This window comes from Euleptes europaea, chromosome 3 (genome assembly GCF_029931775.1).
Source record: "Euleptes europaea isolate rEulEur1 chromosome 3, rEulEur1.hap1, whole genome shotgun sequence".
NCBI lineage: Eukaryota > Metazoa > Chordata > Lepidosauria > Squamata > Sphaerodactylidae > Euleptes > Euleptes europaea.
Window position 1 is genome coordinate 32,174,762 of NC_079314.1, and position 14,699 is coordinate 32,189,460.

Here is a 14,699-nt window from a genome sequence, read left to right on the forward strand (position 1 = left end):
GAATGAAAAACTAAAAAATAAATAAATGAGGGGCAATTCAGCCTGGAACGTGCTGCTAATTGTGTGTGTGTGTGTGTGTTAAATGCCGTCAAGTAGCCTCCGACTCATGGTGACCCTATGAATGAAAGTCCTCCAAAATGTCCTATCCTTGACAGCCTTGCTCAGATCTTGTAAAAATTGAAGGCTGTGGCTTCCTTTATTGAGACAATCCATCTCCTGTTGGGTCTTCCTCTTTTCCTGCTGCCCTCAACTTTTCCTAGCATGACTGTCTTTTCCAGTGACTCTTGTCGTCTCATGATGTGACCAAAATACGATAGCTGCTAATTACCAAGCATAAATGGACAAAGACTCGAAGTGAGCACATGCTGTTGGGGAAATGGCGCCGACAGACTTGCTCGAAAACATAATATCTGTGAAGCGCAATAAAGTGAGGTTTGCCTGTAATTCAGCATTAGGCCTGTGTGGTAGGAAGTGGTAGCAGAATCAGGACATCTCCCTGGCAAGGCCAGCTCTCTATCAGCTGGAGATCAGTTGTAATAGCAGGAGATCTCCAGCTAGTACCTGGCAGTTGGCAACCCTAAGTTTTCAAGAGGGCCACGAAAGATGTTATGTTGAATGCAACGCAACAATCAACTTTGTACCTTGAAACTCAGAACAAAAGTTTGCGCACAAGATGAAGGACAACCTGCTGCATTTCAAATAAGAGGCCCAGCCCAAGTCCTTTCACCTGTTGTCAAGAAGGCTAGGAGCAAGCTGCGCCTCTGAAACATCATGCTTTAATAGGCACATGACGATGAAAAATTACAAGCAGACACACCCGCTGCGTCCACAAGCTGCTGCTCTGATAGTCCTAGGGTATTCAGAATTTCATTCACAAAGCTGTGCGAACCAACCAATGCTGGAAGGCAAAAGAGCAGGTAAGTTCTAGTGAGGGAACCTTCTCTTTAGGTTTTGTACAGTCTCGCCCTAGAAGGCAGGATCTTTATCAATCGCCTGTGAGAGCCGGCTACAGAGAATGGTTTGCACAATTTGAATTTGGCCAAAGAAAAAGAACGTTGGTTCTTGTAGGTTATCCGGGCTGTGTAACCGTGGTCTTGGTATTTTCTTTCCTGACGTTTCGCCAGCAGCTGTGGCTTTCAGAGGCGAAACGTCAGGAAAGAAAATACCAAGACCACGGTTACACAGGCCAGATAACCTACAAGAACCAATGAACTCTGACCGTGAAAGCCTTCCACAAAAAGAACGTTGTCCTGAACCACAGGTCTAGGTGGCTGCTGTGGTTTTTGAAGACTGACGGTGTTTTGGAGTTCCTAACCCCTGCCCATGTGCCTGTCTTGCTTACTACCCACTCTCCCTCTATATTTGTGTGGGGGGATGTTATTTAAGCCTTCAGGACTATGTAATGCTGCACCTGGAATTTCCTACAGTTTGGGGAAGGGAGGGGAAATGACAAGACAGCACAAAAAAATTCAGCATACAGCAAATGGTAAGCCTACCTCAAAGTTGACAGCTTTACATGCCCCACTCCTGAAGCACTTTGTCCTAGCCGATCCTCCTCACCAATAACTGTGGCATATTACTTGACATTACCCAACAGAACTCCCATGGCTCACCTGGGCACCCCTTCCTAGAGCAGCCACTTCGCTCCTTCTTTCTCAGCCCAGACGGGATCCCAGCCTCTTTGCATCTTACAACAGCTACTGCCCATGCTCTTAGGGCATTTGGATTCTGCAGGGCTGGTTCTCCGGCTGAGCCACACAAGTGACTGGGTGGGGCGGCGCCAATATCTCCTCTGGAGGTCAGTGAGCTTCTAGCCATCAGCCACATGGCTAGGGGCCTGACATTACCTCCTGGGTCCACACCGCTGCTGGCCGCTATGTCCTTTGCTCGGGGCAATAAAATGATATGACCCGTCCCCATACATGTGCTACCTTCATCCCCCTGCTTTTCTTCTGCCTGTGCTAGCAAGGTGATAGGAAAAGAAGCTCATTGCGCTCAAGTGCTGCCTCTTTGGCCTTTTCCGCACTGAGTTTTTGCTGCCACTCAGCTTCTTAACTGCATTGTCCGCCCCCCCTCCACCCCTGGCAGGGTTGCCAAGTCCTCCCTGGCTACCGGTGGGGGATGGGAGAGTAGGTTGGGAAAATCCCAGAGATTTGGGGATGGAGGGACAGGGACCTCAGTGGGGTACAATGCCATACAATCCACTCTCCAAAGCATCCATTTCCTCCAAGGGAACTGATCTCTGTAGTCTGGAGTTGAGCTGTAATTCTGAGGGATCCCTAGGTCTCACCTGGAGGCTGGCATCCCTCCCTCCCCCCCCCCCCACACACTGGATCATTTTCCAGTGATCACTCTCCCAGTCCCGCCCCCCCCCCCCAATTTGTCCCATGGCATTTGATTATCAGGTTGGGGCTGGCCTGTGTAGAAACTGCCTCTGCAGCCCATACGGTTGCCAACATCCTGGTGGGGTCTGGAGATCTCCCGCTATTACAATTGATCTCCAGATGACAGAGATCAGTTTCCCTGAGGAAATGGCTGCTTTGGAGGGTGGACTCTATGGCACTGTACCCTGCTTACAAACCCCACCCACTCTCCAAATCTCCAGGTATCTCCCACCCAGAGCTGGCAACCCTATTCGCCCATTACCAAAAACCATGGCCCGATTGCTCTATACGGGCCTTTAGCCTTCGAAGGAGAGGAGGGCAGGCCCCAGTCAAGGTATTTTGTCATTCCAAGCAACACTGCAGAAATTTGGGTTGGACCTAATTGATGCTGGCCCAGGCCTAGGAGGAGATGTAGTTGCCTCCCGTGGCTGGAAGGGAGCAGAATCGTAGCACATCAAGACCCTCTGCCTCATGCCACCCCTAGTAGTCACCTGGGTGGCTTGGCTGGAGAACCAACCCCAGGACAGAGAAACGCCTGTTCTTGGCTAAATCATGTGAGGCAGGGTTGCCAACCTCCAGGCGGTGGCTGGAGATCTCCCACTATTACAAGTGATCTCCAGGCGATAGAGATCAGTTCCCCTGGAGGATATGGCTGCTTTGGAAGGTGGATTCTACGGCATTATACCCCATCGAAGCCCCTCCCCTCCTCAAACCCCGCCCACCTGAGGCTCCACCCCCAAAACCTCCAGGTATTTCCCAATCCAGAGCTGCCAACCCTAATGTGAGGGCCAAAGCGAGGCCTGGGCCGGGGCACAGCTCCTCAGCAAAGGGAGAAACGGCGTGAGTTGATATTCATGCGTGTGACCCCAATGTGTTTGAGGGGCATGGAGAGCAGGAAGGCCGCTTTGGGTGGAATGTTGCACAGCAGGTCGGAGTCCTCTTCGCAGTCCTCCAGCCCAAAAGTGGCATCGTCCAGCATCTCCTTGTGTTGGTGGCAGGCCTGCTCCACCTTCAGCCTGTGAATCTGGCTACGCAGGCCCATCAGCTGGCGGGCCAGCCGGTGGTCCAGAGCCTTCATCTCCCGCTAGACAAGAGGGGGAAAGAGGGTAAGGGGTTGAAGCGCTCCGTTCTGAGGTTGGTTCCAAGGAGAAATGCATGCTTTCCCACCCACCCCCAAATTGAAACCACATTAAGGCACGATGGAATGCAAAATATATAAATAACTGTGAAATAGGTTTGGGAATGGCAAGTAGGTGAAGACTTTTTGTTTGTTTGTTAGGAGTTCCCTCACTAACTCTTACTAGTCCTTCTTCCCTGTTTGTGTGTTTTTATGCATATGATTTCCCTGACCTGTATGGCCCAGGCGAACCTGATTTTGTAAGGTAAGCAGGGTCAGCCTTGGATGGGAGATAGGGTTGCCAGCGTCCAGGTACTAGCTGGGGATCTCCTGCTGTTGAAGGGCTGTCATATAGAGGATGATGCCGAGTTGATTTCTGTTGCCCCAGAAGGTCGGACCAGAACCAACGGGTTAAAATTAAATCAGAAGAATTTCCATCTAGACATTAGGAAGAATTTTCTAACAGAGCGGTTCCTCAGTGGAACAGGCTTCCTCAGGAGGTGGTGAGCTCTCCTTCCCTGGAGGTTTTTAAGCAGAGGCTAGATGGCCATCTGTCAGCAATGCTGATTCTATGAACTTGGGAAGTTCATGGGAGGGGGGCATCTCAGCCATCTTCTGGGCACTGGGTGTGTGGGGGGGAGGTAGTTGTGAGTTTCCTGCATTGTGCAGGGGGTTGGACTAGATGACCCTGGTGGTCCCTTCCAACTCTTATGATTCTATGATTCTATTGCAACTGATCTCCAGCCGATAGAGATCAGTTCGCCTGGAGAAAACAGCCTCTCCGGCAATTGGACTACATGGCATTAAACTTTCCACCTTCACCATGTGTTTGTTCATATTTTATGTGTTTATATTATTATGTTTTAAATTGTGTATGTGTATGTGTGTGTGTATATGTGTATGTATGTACGTATGTATGTATATGTTACATGCTTTTTCATTATTGAACTGTTTGAAATGTTTTAATGTTTGCCACCTTGGGGCCCTGAATAAGGTGGAAAAGGGGAACAGAAGTTTTTAAAATAAATAAATAAAACAAATAAACATTGCAAACACAAAATAGCAAATTAACAGTGAATAATGGGAACTGCTTTAATTCCTTCCTAAGAATTCCCTTGTGCCATAATGATAATCTATGCTTTTTGTGCTCACTTTAATACAGTGTTTCTCATTATTCTTTTTTAGTAAGAGCTATCAAAACTTTTTAAAATTGTGGAATGCAATCAGAATGTACACCCAAATTAATTTTAGTGGCTTTCAGATCAAGCTCTTTTATCATTCCTTCTGTAAAACGGGTAGAAAGTTGTCAGCCTACAAGGCTGTTGCAAAGCCAGAGGTCATATGGAATGTAAAGTGTCTGGGGGTGCGTGTTCACCCCATCTGCCAAGGTCAACCACAAGAAACAACGGTTTAAGCATACCAGTCCCATGAGCACACGAACTTGCCTTATACTGAATCAAACCCTTGGGTCCATCAAAGTCAGTTGGTCTACTCAGACCAGCAGTGGCTCTCCAGGGTCTCAGGCAGACGTCTTTCACATCACCTCCTTGCCTAGTCCCTTTAACTAGAGATGCCGGGGATTGAACCTGGGACCTTCTGCATGCCAAGCAGATGCTCTGCCACTGAGCCACAGCCCCTCAGAATGGATTTAGTGCTTTACAACGATCAAAGGACTCCACATTCAATAGCTCAGCAACCTTCACAACAACCCTATAAGGTAGCTTGGTATTATTATTGTTGTTATTATCATCATCATCTTCTACAAACTGCAGAGGGGGGAAGGTTGAGTGTTGCAGAGAGCCACTTTGTGAGTTCATGGTTGAGGCGAGATTTGAATCGGGGACTCAGGAGCTCAGATTCTTAGCTACTCCAAAGCTCCAGCACAGACAAATTCCAGAGTGGGGGGGGGGGAGCTGTGCTGGCCTGCTGCAGCCAAAAGAAAAGTCTTGTAGCACCTTAAACAGTACTGAATGCTCTGGGGCAAAAACCTCTGGCTCATGAAAGGTTCTGCCACAATAAATGTGTTACGGCAGTTTAAGCGCAACGGACTTCTGGCTACCCATAAGCAAGATAAGGAACACACATCAGGCGATGCTCGGCTTGACCAACAGGAGCGATTCACCTCCTGCTCGCTGTTCCGCACCTTCCTGAGTACGAAGCTGGGGAGTTCCATACTTTTTTTTTTTTACCCGGGGCTCCTTTCTCCCACCCTAGGGAGCCCACATTCCTTCTTTCTCCGTACCATCAGCACTTACCAGCTCCACCCGAAGCCATTCCAGGGCTTCGTCAATGGTGGGGAACCCACAAATGGTCTTCAGTGGCTCCTGGGTCGGGGGCCCTTCCTCCTCCACCTCTCTGGTCTGCTTTTCTTTCAAGGTTTGGAGGGCTCCATCCTTTAGGCTGTTTCTCCAGGACGGGCTCTGCACCCGGGCCTTCCACTCCAGGTAGGAAGGGCGGCGTGTTTGCAACTTCAGCTTGGCTGTCAAGGCCTTGACGCTGTCCAGGTCCTCGTCCTCCGAATTGGGCTCCTCTTCTCCCAGCTCCTTGAACTTCACCAGGGACATAGCAGAGGTGTGCTGGGGTGCAGATTACAAACTGACTCACAGCCTTTCTCGATTGGGTATATATGTGTGTGCGTACGTGCATACACAAAAGCTGTTTATTCTTGGAACAATAAAGCTCTTGGAATTAAAAAAAAAAAGCAGGAACTTTAATTATCCAGAGACTTTAAAAAAAAACTGTATTATTGTCTCCAGCTAGGAGGAGACACCCTGTTCTTTGAAAGGAAGTTTCAGCAAGGACATGCAAGCCAGAAAGAGTGTAAAGTAATTTATCCCACTTGGCACTCCTCCTTTTTCCCTGACTCTGGTATCAGCGGAGAAAGGACATTGATCCTCCACCCAAGCATGAAATGGAGTCAGGGTTGAAAGGTCACTTTGGCAGCTTTGGGGCAATTTTATATCAAACAAAGCCCTTCCTTTACCCACAACATGCCTTACAAATTTGGAAAGTAAAGCATCAGCACCACCTGCTGACTTGTTAGAGAATAGCCACTTATGAACTTCAATGTAGCTTAATGCTGTTCAGTTAGCTCTAACGCTCTTTGAATTAGGTATCCATCACAATCATGTAACATGTGAACCAGCAGCATTTCCCATGATCATGTTGGCTGGGAAAAGTGCTTCCACGGTTGTAGAAATGGCTGTTGGTTGCTCTGCCAATTTGCATATTATGTTTCTGCATGCGAAGGCCTTAGGATAGGTGACTGGGTGGTGGGCGCTACCATCGACTGGGTAGCACCTGCCAGGCCTTGCTGCCCAGTCAGTTGGCAGCTGGGTGAGTTGGGAGTTTTTCCTGGACAGCACCTGCTGGAAAAAGGCCTCCACCCACCTTCCTCAAACACATAGATTGGGTGCCAGGAGAGGGGTCCACTGGATCCACTGTTGGGGGTCGCTGGATTAGACAGACAATTGCATAGATCCAGCAAAGAGATTCTTGTGGGGATGTAAAATAAAACAGGAGTCCAGCTGCACCTTACAGCAGAAGTGCCCAACCCTGTAAAGCCTGTGGCCTCATGTAGGATTTGGAGACGGTATGGTGAGTGCCATCCCAAAAACAGCCTCCACAGGAGGCGAAGCCAAGCCCCAAATAGCTTCTGCAGGAGGTGGAGCCAAAGGGAATACCTCCCTCCTCCTGGGAAGAAGGAAAGCCTGAAGGGGGAATGCAACCAATGTCCAAGGAAAACCCAGGTGCTTACCAATTCTCCTGATCCTCCAGTGGAAAACCCTTTTATTTTAACAAGGGCAGCCAATAACAGTGTGGTGTAATGGTTAAGGTGTCGAACTAGGATCTGGGAAACCCTGGTTCGAATCCCCACTCTGCCATGGAAACTTCCTGGGTGACCTTGGGCAAGCTACACATTTTCGGCCTTGACCCCAGCAAGTATTTGGATGGGAGACCTCCAAGGAATACCAGGGACATGACATGGAAACAGGCAATGGCAAACCATCTTGGAATGTTTCTTGCCTTGAAAACCCTATGGGGTCACCATAAGACAGCTTCGGTCCAAGGCCTTTGGCCCTGGTTCCCTTCTAACCCTCCCTGCTACACACTGGTGATCAAAGATCAGTATAACAGAAATATTCCAACCCAGCTAACACTCTGGAGTGGTTGGCTGTCCTGATGTGAAAACCAAACCCATTCCAGGAGCCTGTGAGGATCTGAAAAAAGGGCAGCCTTCCGCTTCTTCTCAACTTTTTCTGCAATGGGTTATCAAAAGGCATTCTGCCAATGTGGATGCATATGTCTAGGCGCAAGGATGGAGCCAGTAAAAAGGCAATGCTCCTGTTCTCCAGGCTTCAAAGATGAGCCCTCTCCCATGCAACACAGATCTAGAACTTAATGCCTCCTTTTCTGCTAACACACACACAAATATTCCTTCAGGGGAAGACGCACCCGTGTAAACCGTTTTAGGCACTGGTCCAGTTGCTGTGTGGTAAGGTTCAGCCGCTCCTGCCTGCACAAAAGGGAGAGATCCCTCCACTTCTGTGCGGCTGGAACTGATTGTGGTGGTTCTGTGGTGATAAGAAGGCCCTCTGCACATGCCCGGAGGTGTGCTTGAGCCTTGGCATTGAAAACTGGTCCAAGTGACGTCTCAGATCAAATCCTAGTTTGGCCTTCCATGGCCAACTTTAAGCCTGTGTCTCACAGAAACGGCAGACATTTGAATAGACATGAACACACTCGATGCTCATTGTGCAAAGGGTTCAGATGCTGACTGCTGTGGGCATAAAAACACAAGAGGAGGTATGCATTTGCATGTATTTTATTTATGTCTCGCTTTTCTCCCCAGCAGCTTAGAACAGAGGCCCCCAACCCTTTTAAGACTGTGGACACCTTTGGAATTATAACACAATGTTGTTGTTTTAAATCTGCCTGGCCAATCAAATCGCCAGTGCCCAAGCAGAAGCCTTGCTGGGCAAAAGCCCCACCTGGCCCCACATCCCTTCTAAGACAGGTGCCAGGAAAGGTGTAGGTGGCCGCCATGGTGCCCACAGGTACCCTATAGGGGACCCTTAGCTTAGAACATCATTCTCTTGTCTCCATTCTCTCACAACCACCGTGGGGTAGGCTAGGATGAGTTTGTGATGGGCCCACGGTCACCCAGCGAGCTTCCATGGTAGAAGTGGGGATTTGAACCTGGGTCTCCCAGGATCCTAGCCTTACACTGTATCCACTGTACCAGGCCAACTCTTTCGAGTCAGTTGGCAACACTAATGTGGCTTCCTGTCCTGGTGCGTTGTGGGGAAGGCCCAGTTCCTTAAATTGTGGGGCACGATTGCTTAGGCAAAGCCTCATGAGGATGTCACCTCTCAGCTCTTGTGGCCCACACTGCAGTGGTTTGCATTCTGTGGGGTGAATGTGTGGGGCGAGGAAGCTGAATTTGATGTCTCAATTTCCTTCCCCAAACCTTGAGAACCACAGGAGAGAGACCTTGGTTTGAGTCACTCCTTTTTGAAAAGTTAGATATTGTGGGCCTGCCTAGTGCCTGCAAAGACCATTTTTATTTTCTCAGGTGTTGAAATCTCAATTTGAGGACAGTGTGCTTTCTCTGCAACTGCTGTTGTTTTTCTTCTTTTTTAAATTGCTCTTTTAAAAAAAATGTTTGCTTCCACTATTTTAAAAGAGAAAGATGAAGAAGTCTTTTCATCGATAGGTGATAAAATGCAGCTTAAAATAAAAGAGCACAGATAAAATGTCAGAGCACATTTGATACAAAAATAAATAAAGCACAAATAGTAAGCACACTCACAAAGCTATTCTAAGCACAGGAGGGGGGCATGGCTCAGTGGCAGAACATTTATTTGGCATGCATAAGGTCCCAGGTTCAATCCCCAACATCGCCCGTTAAAAGGACCAGGCAGTTCATGATGTGAAAGAGCTCTTCTTTAGATTCTGGACAGCTGCTGCCAGTCTGAGTAGACCATAGTGGCCTTGATGGACCAAGTGTCTGATTCAATATAAGGCAATATCATATCTGTACACACACACACACACACACACATAATATGTAGTTACACCCTTTGAAGGATGTACTTCTCCTTAAGAATGCAAGATTAAGACTGCCGTCCTAGAGTAATGTTACCCTGAACTCCGGTGTGATTTACTTCTGTAGAGGAATGCAAAGACTCACAGGGCTCCATCCCCTTGATTTCCCAGCACTGCATAGTAAACATGTCTTGCTTTGGAACGAAGCCCCTGTTCTTCCTCCTCCCACAAAAAACCAACGGGACTTAAGAATGGTTTCACCTGGGCTGGATCAGGCCATGCCCAGAGCTAGGGTTGCCATCCTCCAGATGGGGCCTGGAGATCTCCTGGAATCACAACTGAGGGGCCGTGGCTCAGTGGCAGAGCCTCTGCTTGGCATGCAGATGGTCCCAGGTTCAATCCCTGGCATTTCCAGTTCAAGGGAATAGGCAAGGAGGTGATGCAAAAGACCTCCGCCTGAGACCCTGGAGAGCCGCTGCCAGTCTGAGTAGTCAATACTGACTTTGATGGACGCAGGGCCTGATTCAGCAGAAGGCAGCTTCATGTGTTAATGTGTCCAGCTGACAGAGATCAGTTCCCATGGAGAAAATGGCTGCTTGCAGGGTGGACTCTAATGGCGCTGTACCCCACTGAGATCCCTCCTCTCCCCAAACTCTGCCCTGCTCAGGCTCCACACCCAAAATCTCCAGGAATGTCTCCACCTGGAGCTGGCAACCCTAAGCTGCTGGTTATGAGTCTCCAGCGCTCCATACGGGTTAAAAAATCAAATGAGTTCCCATCTAGACATTAGGAAGAATTTTCTAACAGTTGGAGCGGTTCTTCAGTGGAACAGGCTTCCTTGGGAGGTGGTGAGCTCTCCTTCCCTGGGGTTTTTTAAGAAGAGGCCAGATGGCCGTCTGTCAGCAATGCTGATTCTATGACCTTAGGCGGATCATGAGAAGGCATAGAAAAGGGCAAGAGTCCAGTAGCACCTTAAAGACTAACAAAAATATTTTCTGGTAGGGTATGAGCTTTCGTGAGCCGCAACTCACTTCTTCAGATACAGCTAGAATGTGAATCCATCTGTCTTTTAAGTAGAGGAGAGTGAATTCAGACAAGCATTTGTATGTCAATGTTAACAGTATGTCAATGTGAATCGCAGGCGTGATGGGATTAGGTGTGGTATGCAGAAGAGTCTGAGATGTCCAGGAGAGAGATGGGTGCGGAGAAATCAGCATCGGTAATGAGAAGGCATCTTGGCCATCTCTTCTGGGCACTGGGTGTGTGTGTGTGTGTGTGTGTGGGGAGGTAGTTGTGCGTTTCCTGCATTGTGCAGGGGGTTGGACTAGATGACCCTGGTGGTCCCTTCCAACTCTTATGATTCTGTGATTCTATTGCAACTGATCTCCAGCCGATCACCAACTCTTATGATTCGAGATTGGCTTCCTGAGCTTCTCTCCCAGCATCTTTCCCGCTCGCCCTCGGGCTTTCCCCGCCGCCTCCTCTGGCCACCGGTCGCTGGGAGGGAAAACCCCCTTGCATTTGCTGAGGCCCTGGACGGCGGGAGACAAAGACCAGCGGCCGGCCAGCAGGCGACCTTCAGCCCCCGCCTCTCCCCGCCCAGGGGCGCGCGCAGTTCCCGGCGCTCCCGTCCCCGCACCCCCGCGCGCCAGCCGCGCTCCGGGGCCAGCTGTCGCCGGGCTCGCGCCGGCTGGATCTCCGCCGGAGCACGAGGGGAGCGCCTGCCCAGCTCCTGCCAGCGAGATCCCCTGCAGATCCTGGCCGGGCGAGGAGGGGGATCGCAGCTCCGGCTGGAAGGTAAGGGACGGGAAGGCGCTCTCCCTGCAGAACCCCCGGATCCATAGCCAACGTAGGAAGCTTCCCAGCCCATTTCTGGCATCTCATAGAATTGGGAGGGACCACCAGGGTCATCTCGTCCAACCCCCTGCACAATGCAGGAAATTCACAACTACCTCCCCCCCCCCACACACACACCCCAGCGACCCCTACTCCATGCCCAGAAGATGGCCAAGATGCCTTCTCATGATCCGCCTAAGGTCATAGAATCAGCATTGCTGACAGATGGCCATCTGGCCTCTTCTTAAAAACCCCCAGGGAAGGAGAGCTCACCACCTCCCAAGGAAGCCTGTTCCACTGAAGAACCGCTCCAACTGTTAGAAAATTCTTCCTAATGTCGAGACGGAAACTCATTTGATTTTTCAACCCCGTATGGAGCGCTGGAGACTCATAACCAGCAGCTTAGGGTTGCCAGCTCCAGGTGGAGACATTCCTACTCCATGCCCAGAAGATGGCCAAGATGCCCTCCCTCTCACCATCTGCCGAAGGTTATGGAATCAGCATAGAATCTCCCCATGGCGAGGCTGGGCACGCAAAGCAAAGAGTCGGTTTTTCAGACTCTGCTTGGCTGTTTATTGGGTATGTTTCTCTTCTGCCCGTTCTCCAAGGAGACCAGGGTAGGGTGTCTCGTTGCTCTTCCGTTTCATCCTCGCCACAGCCCTGTGAGGTAGGCTAGGATGAATGAGCGAGTCAGTGTGAGCGTGCGTGAAAGAATGAGATTGTGTGTTGTGCTGACCCAAGACTGCATGGCAGAATGGGGATGTGAACCAGGTCTCCCCAGTCTTGCCCTCACAGTCCAACAGCCATTATGCCACATTGACTCTTGCGGGACTAAAGTTACGATAGTTGGGTGGTCTGATGCATTATTAGGTAGCTTTATGGCTTCGCATGAGTCCCACTGGTGGGTGAAGGATCCTACTAGGTTTCTCAGCTTCTTTTTTATACTGACCAGCCTCACAAGGTTGTTGTAGAGACTTCTTCCAGGCTGGTACGATTTAGAGCCTGCCAAACGGAATGCAGCCCCTCTTCCCGGAGATTTGCCAACTACTCAGCTGCCCTGTTAGCAGAGCCTTTTGCCTCTTGGCCTGAAGACCTTAGCAGGCACGGACTGTTTACATCCCTGCGATGAAAAGCACAGCAGGCTGCTGTTAAAGGCGTGTGTGTGTGTGTGTATGGTTTTTCCTGGTCAGTTGGCAACTGTATCGCCTAGCCGTGCACCGGGGCCCACTGGCCAGTATTGCCCAAAGCTGTTGAGAACCTGCTGGGTTGTCATAACAGCACACAGAAATAAAAGAGGAGATGTGAAGTTTGCAGAGGTTTACCCATCTCTTAGTCTCTAAGAACACAAGAAAAGCCAGGCTGGATCAGACCAAGGCCTATCAGGTCCAGCAGTCTGTTCACACAGTGGCCAACCAGGTGCCTCTAGGAAGCCCACAAACAAGACAACTGCAGCAGCACCATCCTGCCTGTTTTCCAGCACCTAATATAATAGGCATGCACCTCTGATCCTGGAGAGAATCTGAAGGGAAAGGCTCGCCCACTTGTGGATTTTGCAACCCTCCTTGCAATTTTGGCGTTTCCTGGGCTTTGCAGCATCTTCTTCACAATCCAACCCTTATTGTTGGTCAAGAAGGGAAGGCAGGCACAGACCCTTCGCCAACGGAAATGCTCGATTGTAGATAACCTGTGCAAAGTGGAGAAAATGTCAAGATCCTCCAATGCAGCCACCTGAGATGAAACGATTAAGCCTGCAACCCACTTCCTCTTGCTGTGTCTCCATGCCAGGAAAAAGATCACATGCTCGGTTGTGTACACAGGAGATTGCTTCAAAGAAGCATATCTCTCAATGCAGGGGGGGGGAGGGTTTGCTGGAAAAATAAGAAGCAAAGCAAAGAGTCGGGTTTTTCCAAATTCTTATCTTATCATTTGGATGTTTGGCTCCTGAAGTTAATTGCGGCAGCACCAGAGAAGTTGGCGTTCGTGTCTTCACTGCAGTCTTTCGAGCCAGACATAGGTGGAGAGAGAGAAACTGAGGCAGGGGAGAGTGGGTGGAAGGAGGGGGAGGGGGGAGAGGAAGAGACTTCCTTCCTCTGTCTTCTTTGCTCTCCTTTACTGGAAATAATGGTTGTTGTTTTTTTAAATGATTTATATTGATTTTTATGGGGTACAGAATAAAAAGAGGGGGGGAAATATAACATTTCATTCCAATCTTTGTCCGTGCCCATTACAGCCCACTTTCTTAAACAACAACCCCCAGCTATGATTTCTTAGGGAATTACAAAACATATTTAATGAAACTAATCTCATATTTTTTCCCCATTTTAGTTCGGTTATATAGGTTAATTTAAATCAGCCAATCGATTTTCTTTAACAATCAATCAATAATCAGCTGACAAGCTTATACACTTTCTTACACGTATTAACCGTTATATTTTTTTAACACCTAATAACCACTTACTAAATCCCAGCTCTATTATTAGCCGATGTATAGCTTTACAGTTCTTGCTATACATAGTATTTAACCATTTTTATACATATCTGTCAAAAAACGGTTTCCATAGGAAATAATGTTGATCAGGATTCCCTCCCATACGTTTATTATATTCTTTCCAGTATGGTTACCACAAGCACAGATATCTCTGCATGCTTAAAGGTTCCTTCAGTAAAACCTTAGCAAATTAGGATGGTGCAGAATTTCAAAGCAGAGGACAGAGAGGTCCGACCGCCAAGCAACCTGAAGCCTGCACTTGGGCAACAAACCTCCGAGAGCTCACAGAATTGCTGTCCGCAGAGAAATACACAGCATGGAACGGCCTGCAAAACACCACCTGGGCGCTGCTTCCCCCTCCATTCCTTTCCCTTCTGCAGGATGCTGGTTTACAGGCAGCCCACTGAAAGAAAGAGAGGAAAGTCTTTTCCCAGTAGGGTTGCCAACCTCCAGGTACTGGAGCAATGCTGATAACAATGCCAATATATTATAGCTACATATACCCTTTACAGTATGTGGTAATGAAACCACCAACAACACATACATTCAGAACAACAGTGGATGTGCAAAAATACCACAATTAATTTGAATTATAAATTCTATCAGGTAAGTATCAAGTAAGTCCTTTGAAATAACTATCTCAAAACAGATGCTGCAAGATGAACAGTCAAGGAGAATACGATCGTTTCGGAGCACAAAACGATTGTATTCTCCTTGACCCTAACCCTGATAGAATTTATTCTATCAGCTATTACAACTGACCTCCAGCCAATAGAGGGGGTTACCGCACTTTGTATTCCCAGCAATGTATTAAGAGTTTGAAAAT

At 48.8% G+C, this 14,699-nt stretch overlaps 1 protein-coding gene across 1 annotated transcript; it reads right to left on the minus strand.

Annotated features, from left to right (window-relative positions):
* Positions 1–3,175: 3,175 nt before the first annotated feature.
* Positions 3,176–6,066, minus strand: FAM167B (family with sequence similarity 167 member B). The gene is made up of 2 exons (XM_056847443.1): positions 5,757–6,066; positions 3,176–3,468 (listed from the first exon to the last, which is right to left on the minus strand). The coding sequence occupies exons 1-2, from the start codon at positions 6,063–6,065 to the stop codon at positions 3,205–3,207; spliced, it is 573 nt and encodes a 190-aa protein (XP_056703421.1). The 5' UTR covers position 6,066; the 3' UTR covers positions 3,176–3,204.
* Between the last annotated feature and the right edge of the window lie 8,633 nt (positions 6,067–14,699).

Bases quoted from the DNA above. Each gene is read 5' to 3' on its own strand.
- FAM167B (XM_056847443.1), bottom strand. From the start codon at position 6,065: ATGTCCCTGGTGAAGTTCAAGGAGCTGGGAGAAGAGGAGCCCAATTCG. The intron at 3,469-5,756 runs GTAAGTGCTGAT...CCTCTTGTCTAG, and splicing joins AATGGCTTCGGGTGGAGCTG to CGGGAGATGAAGGCTCTGGA.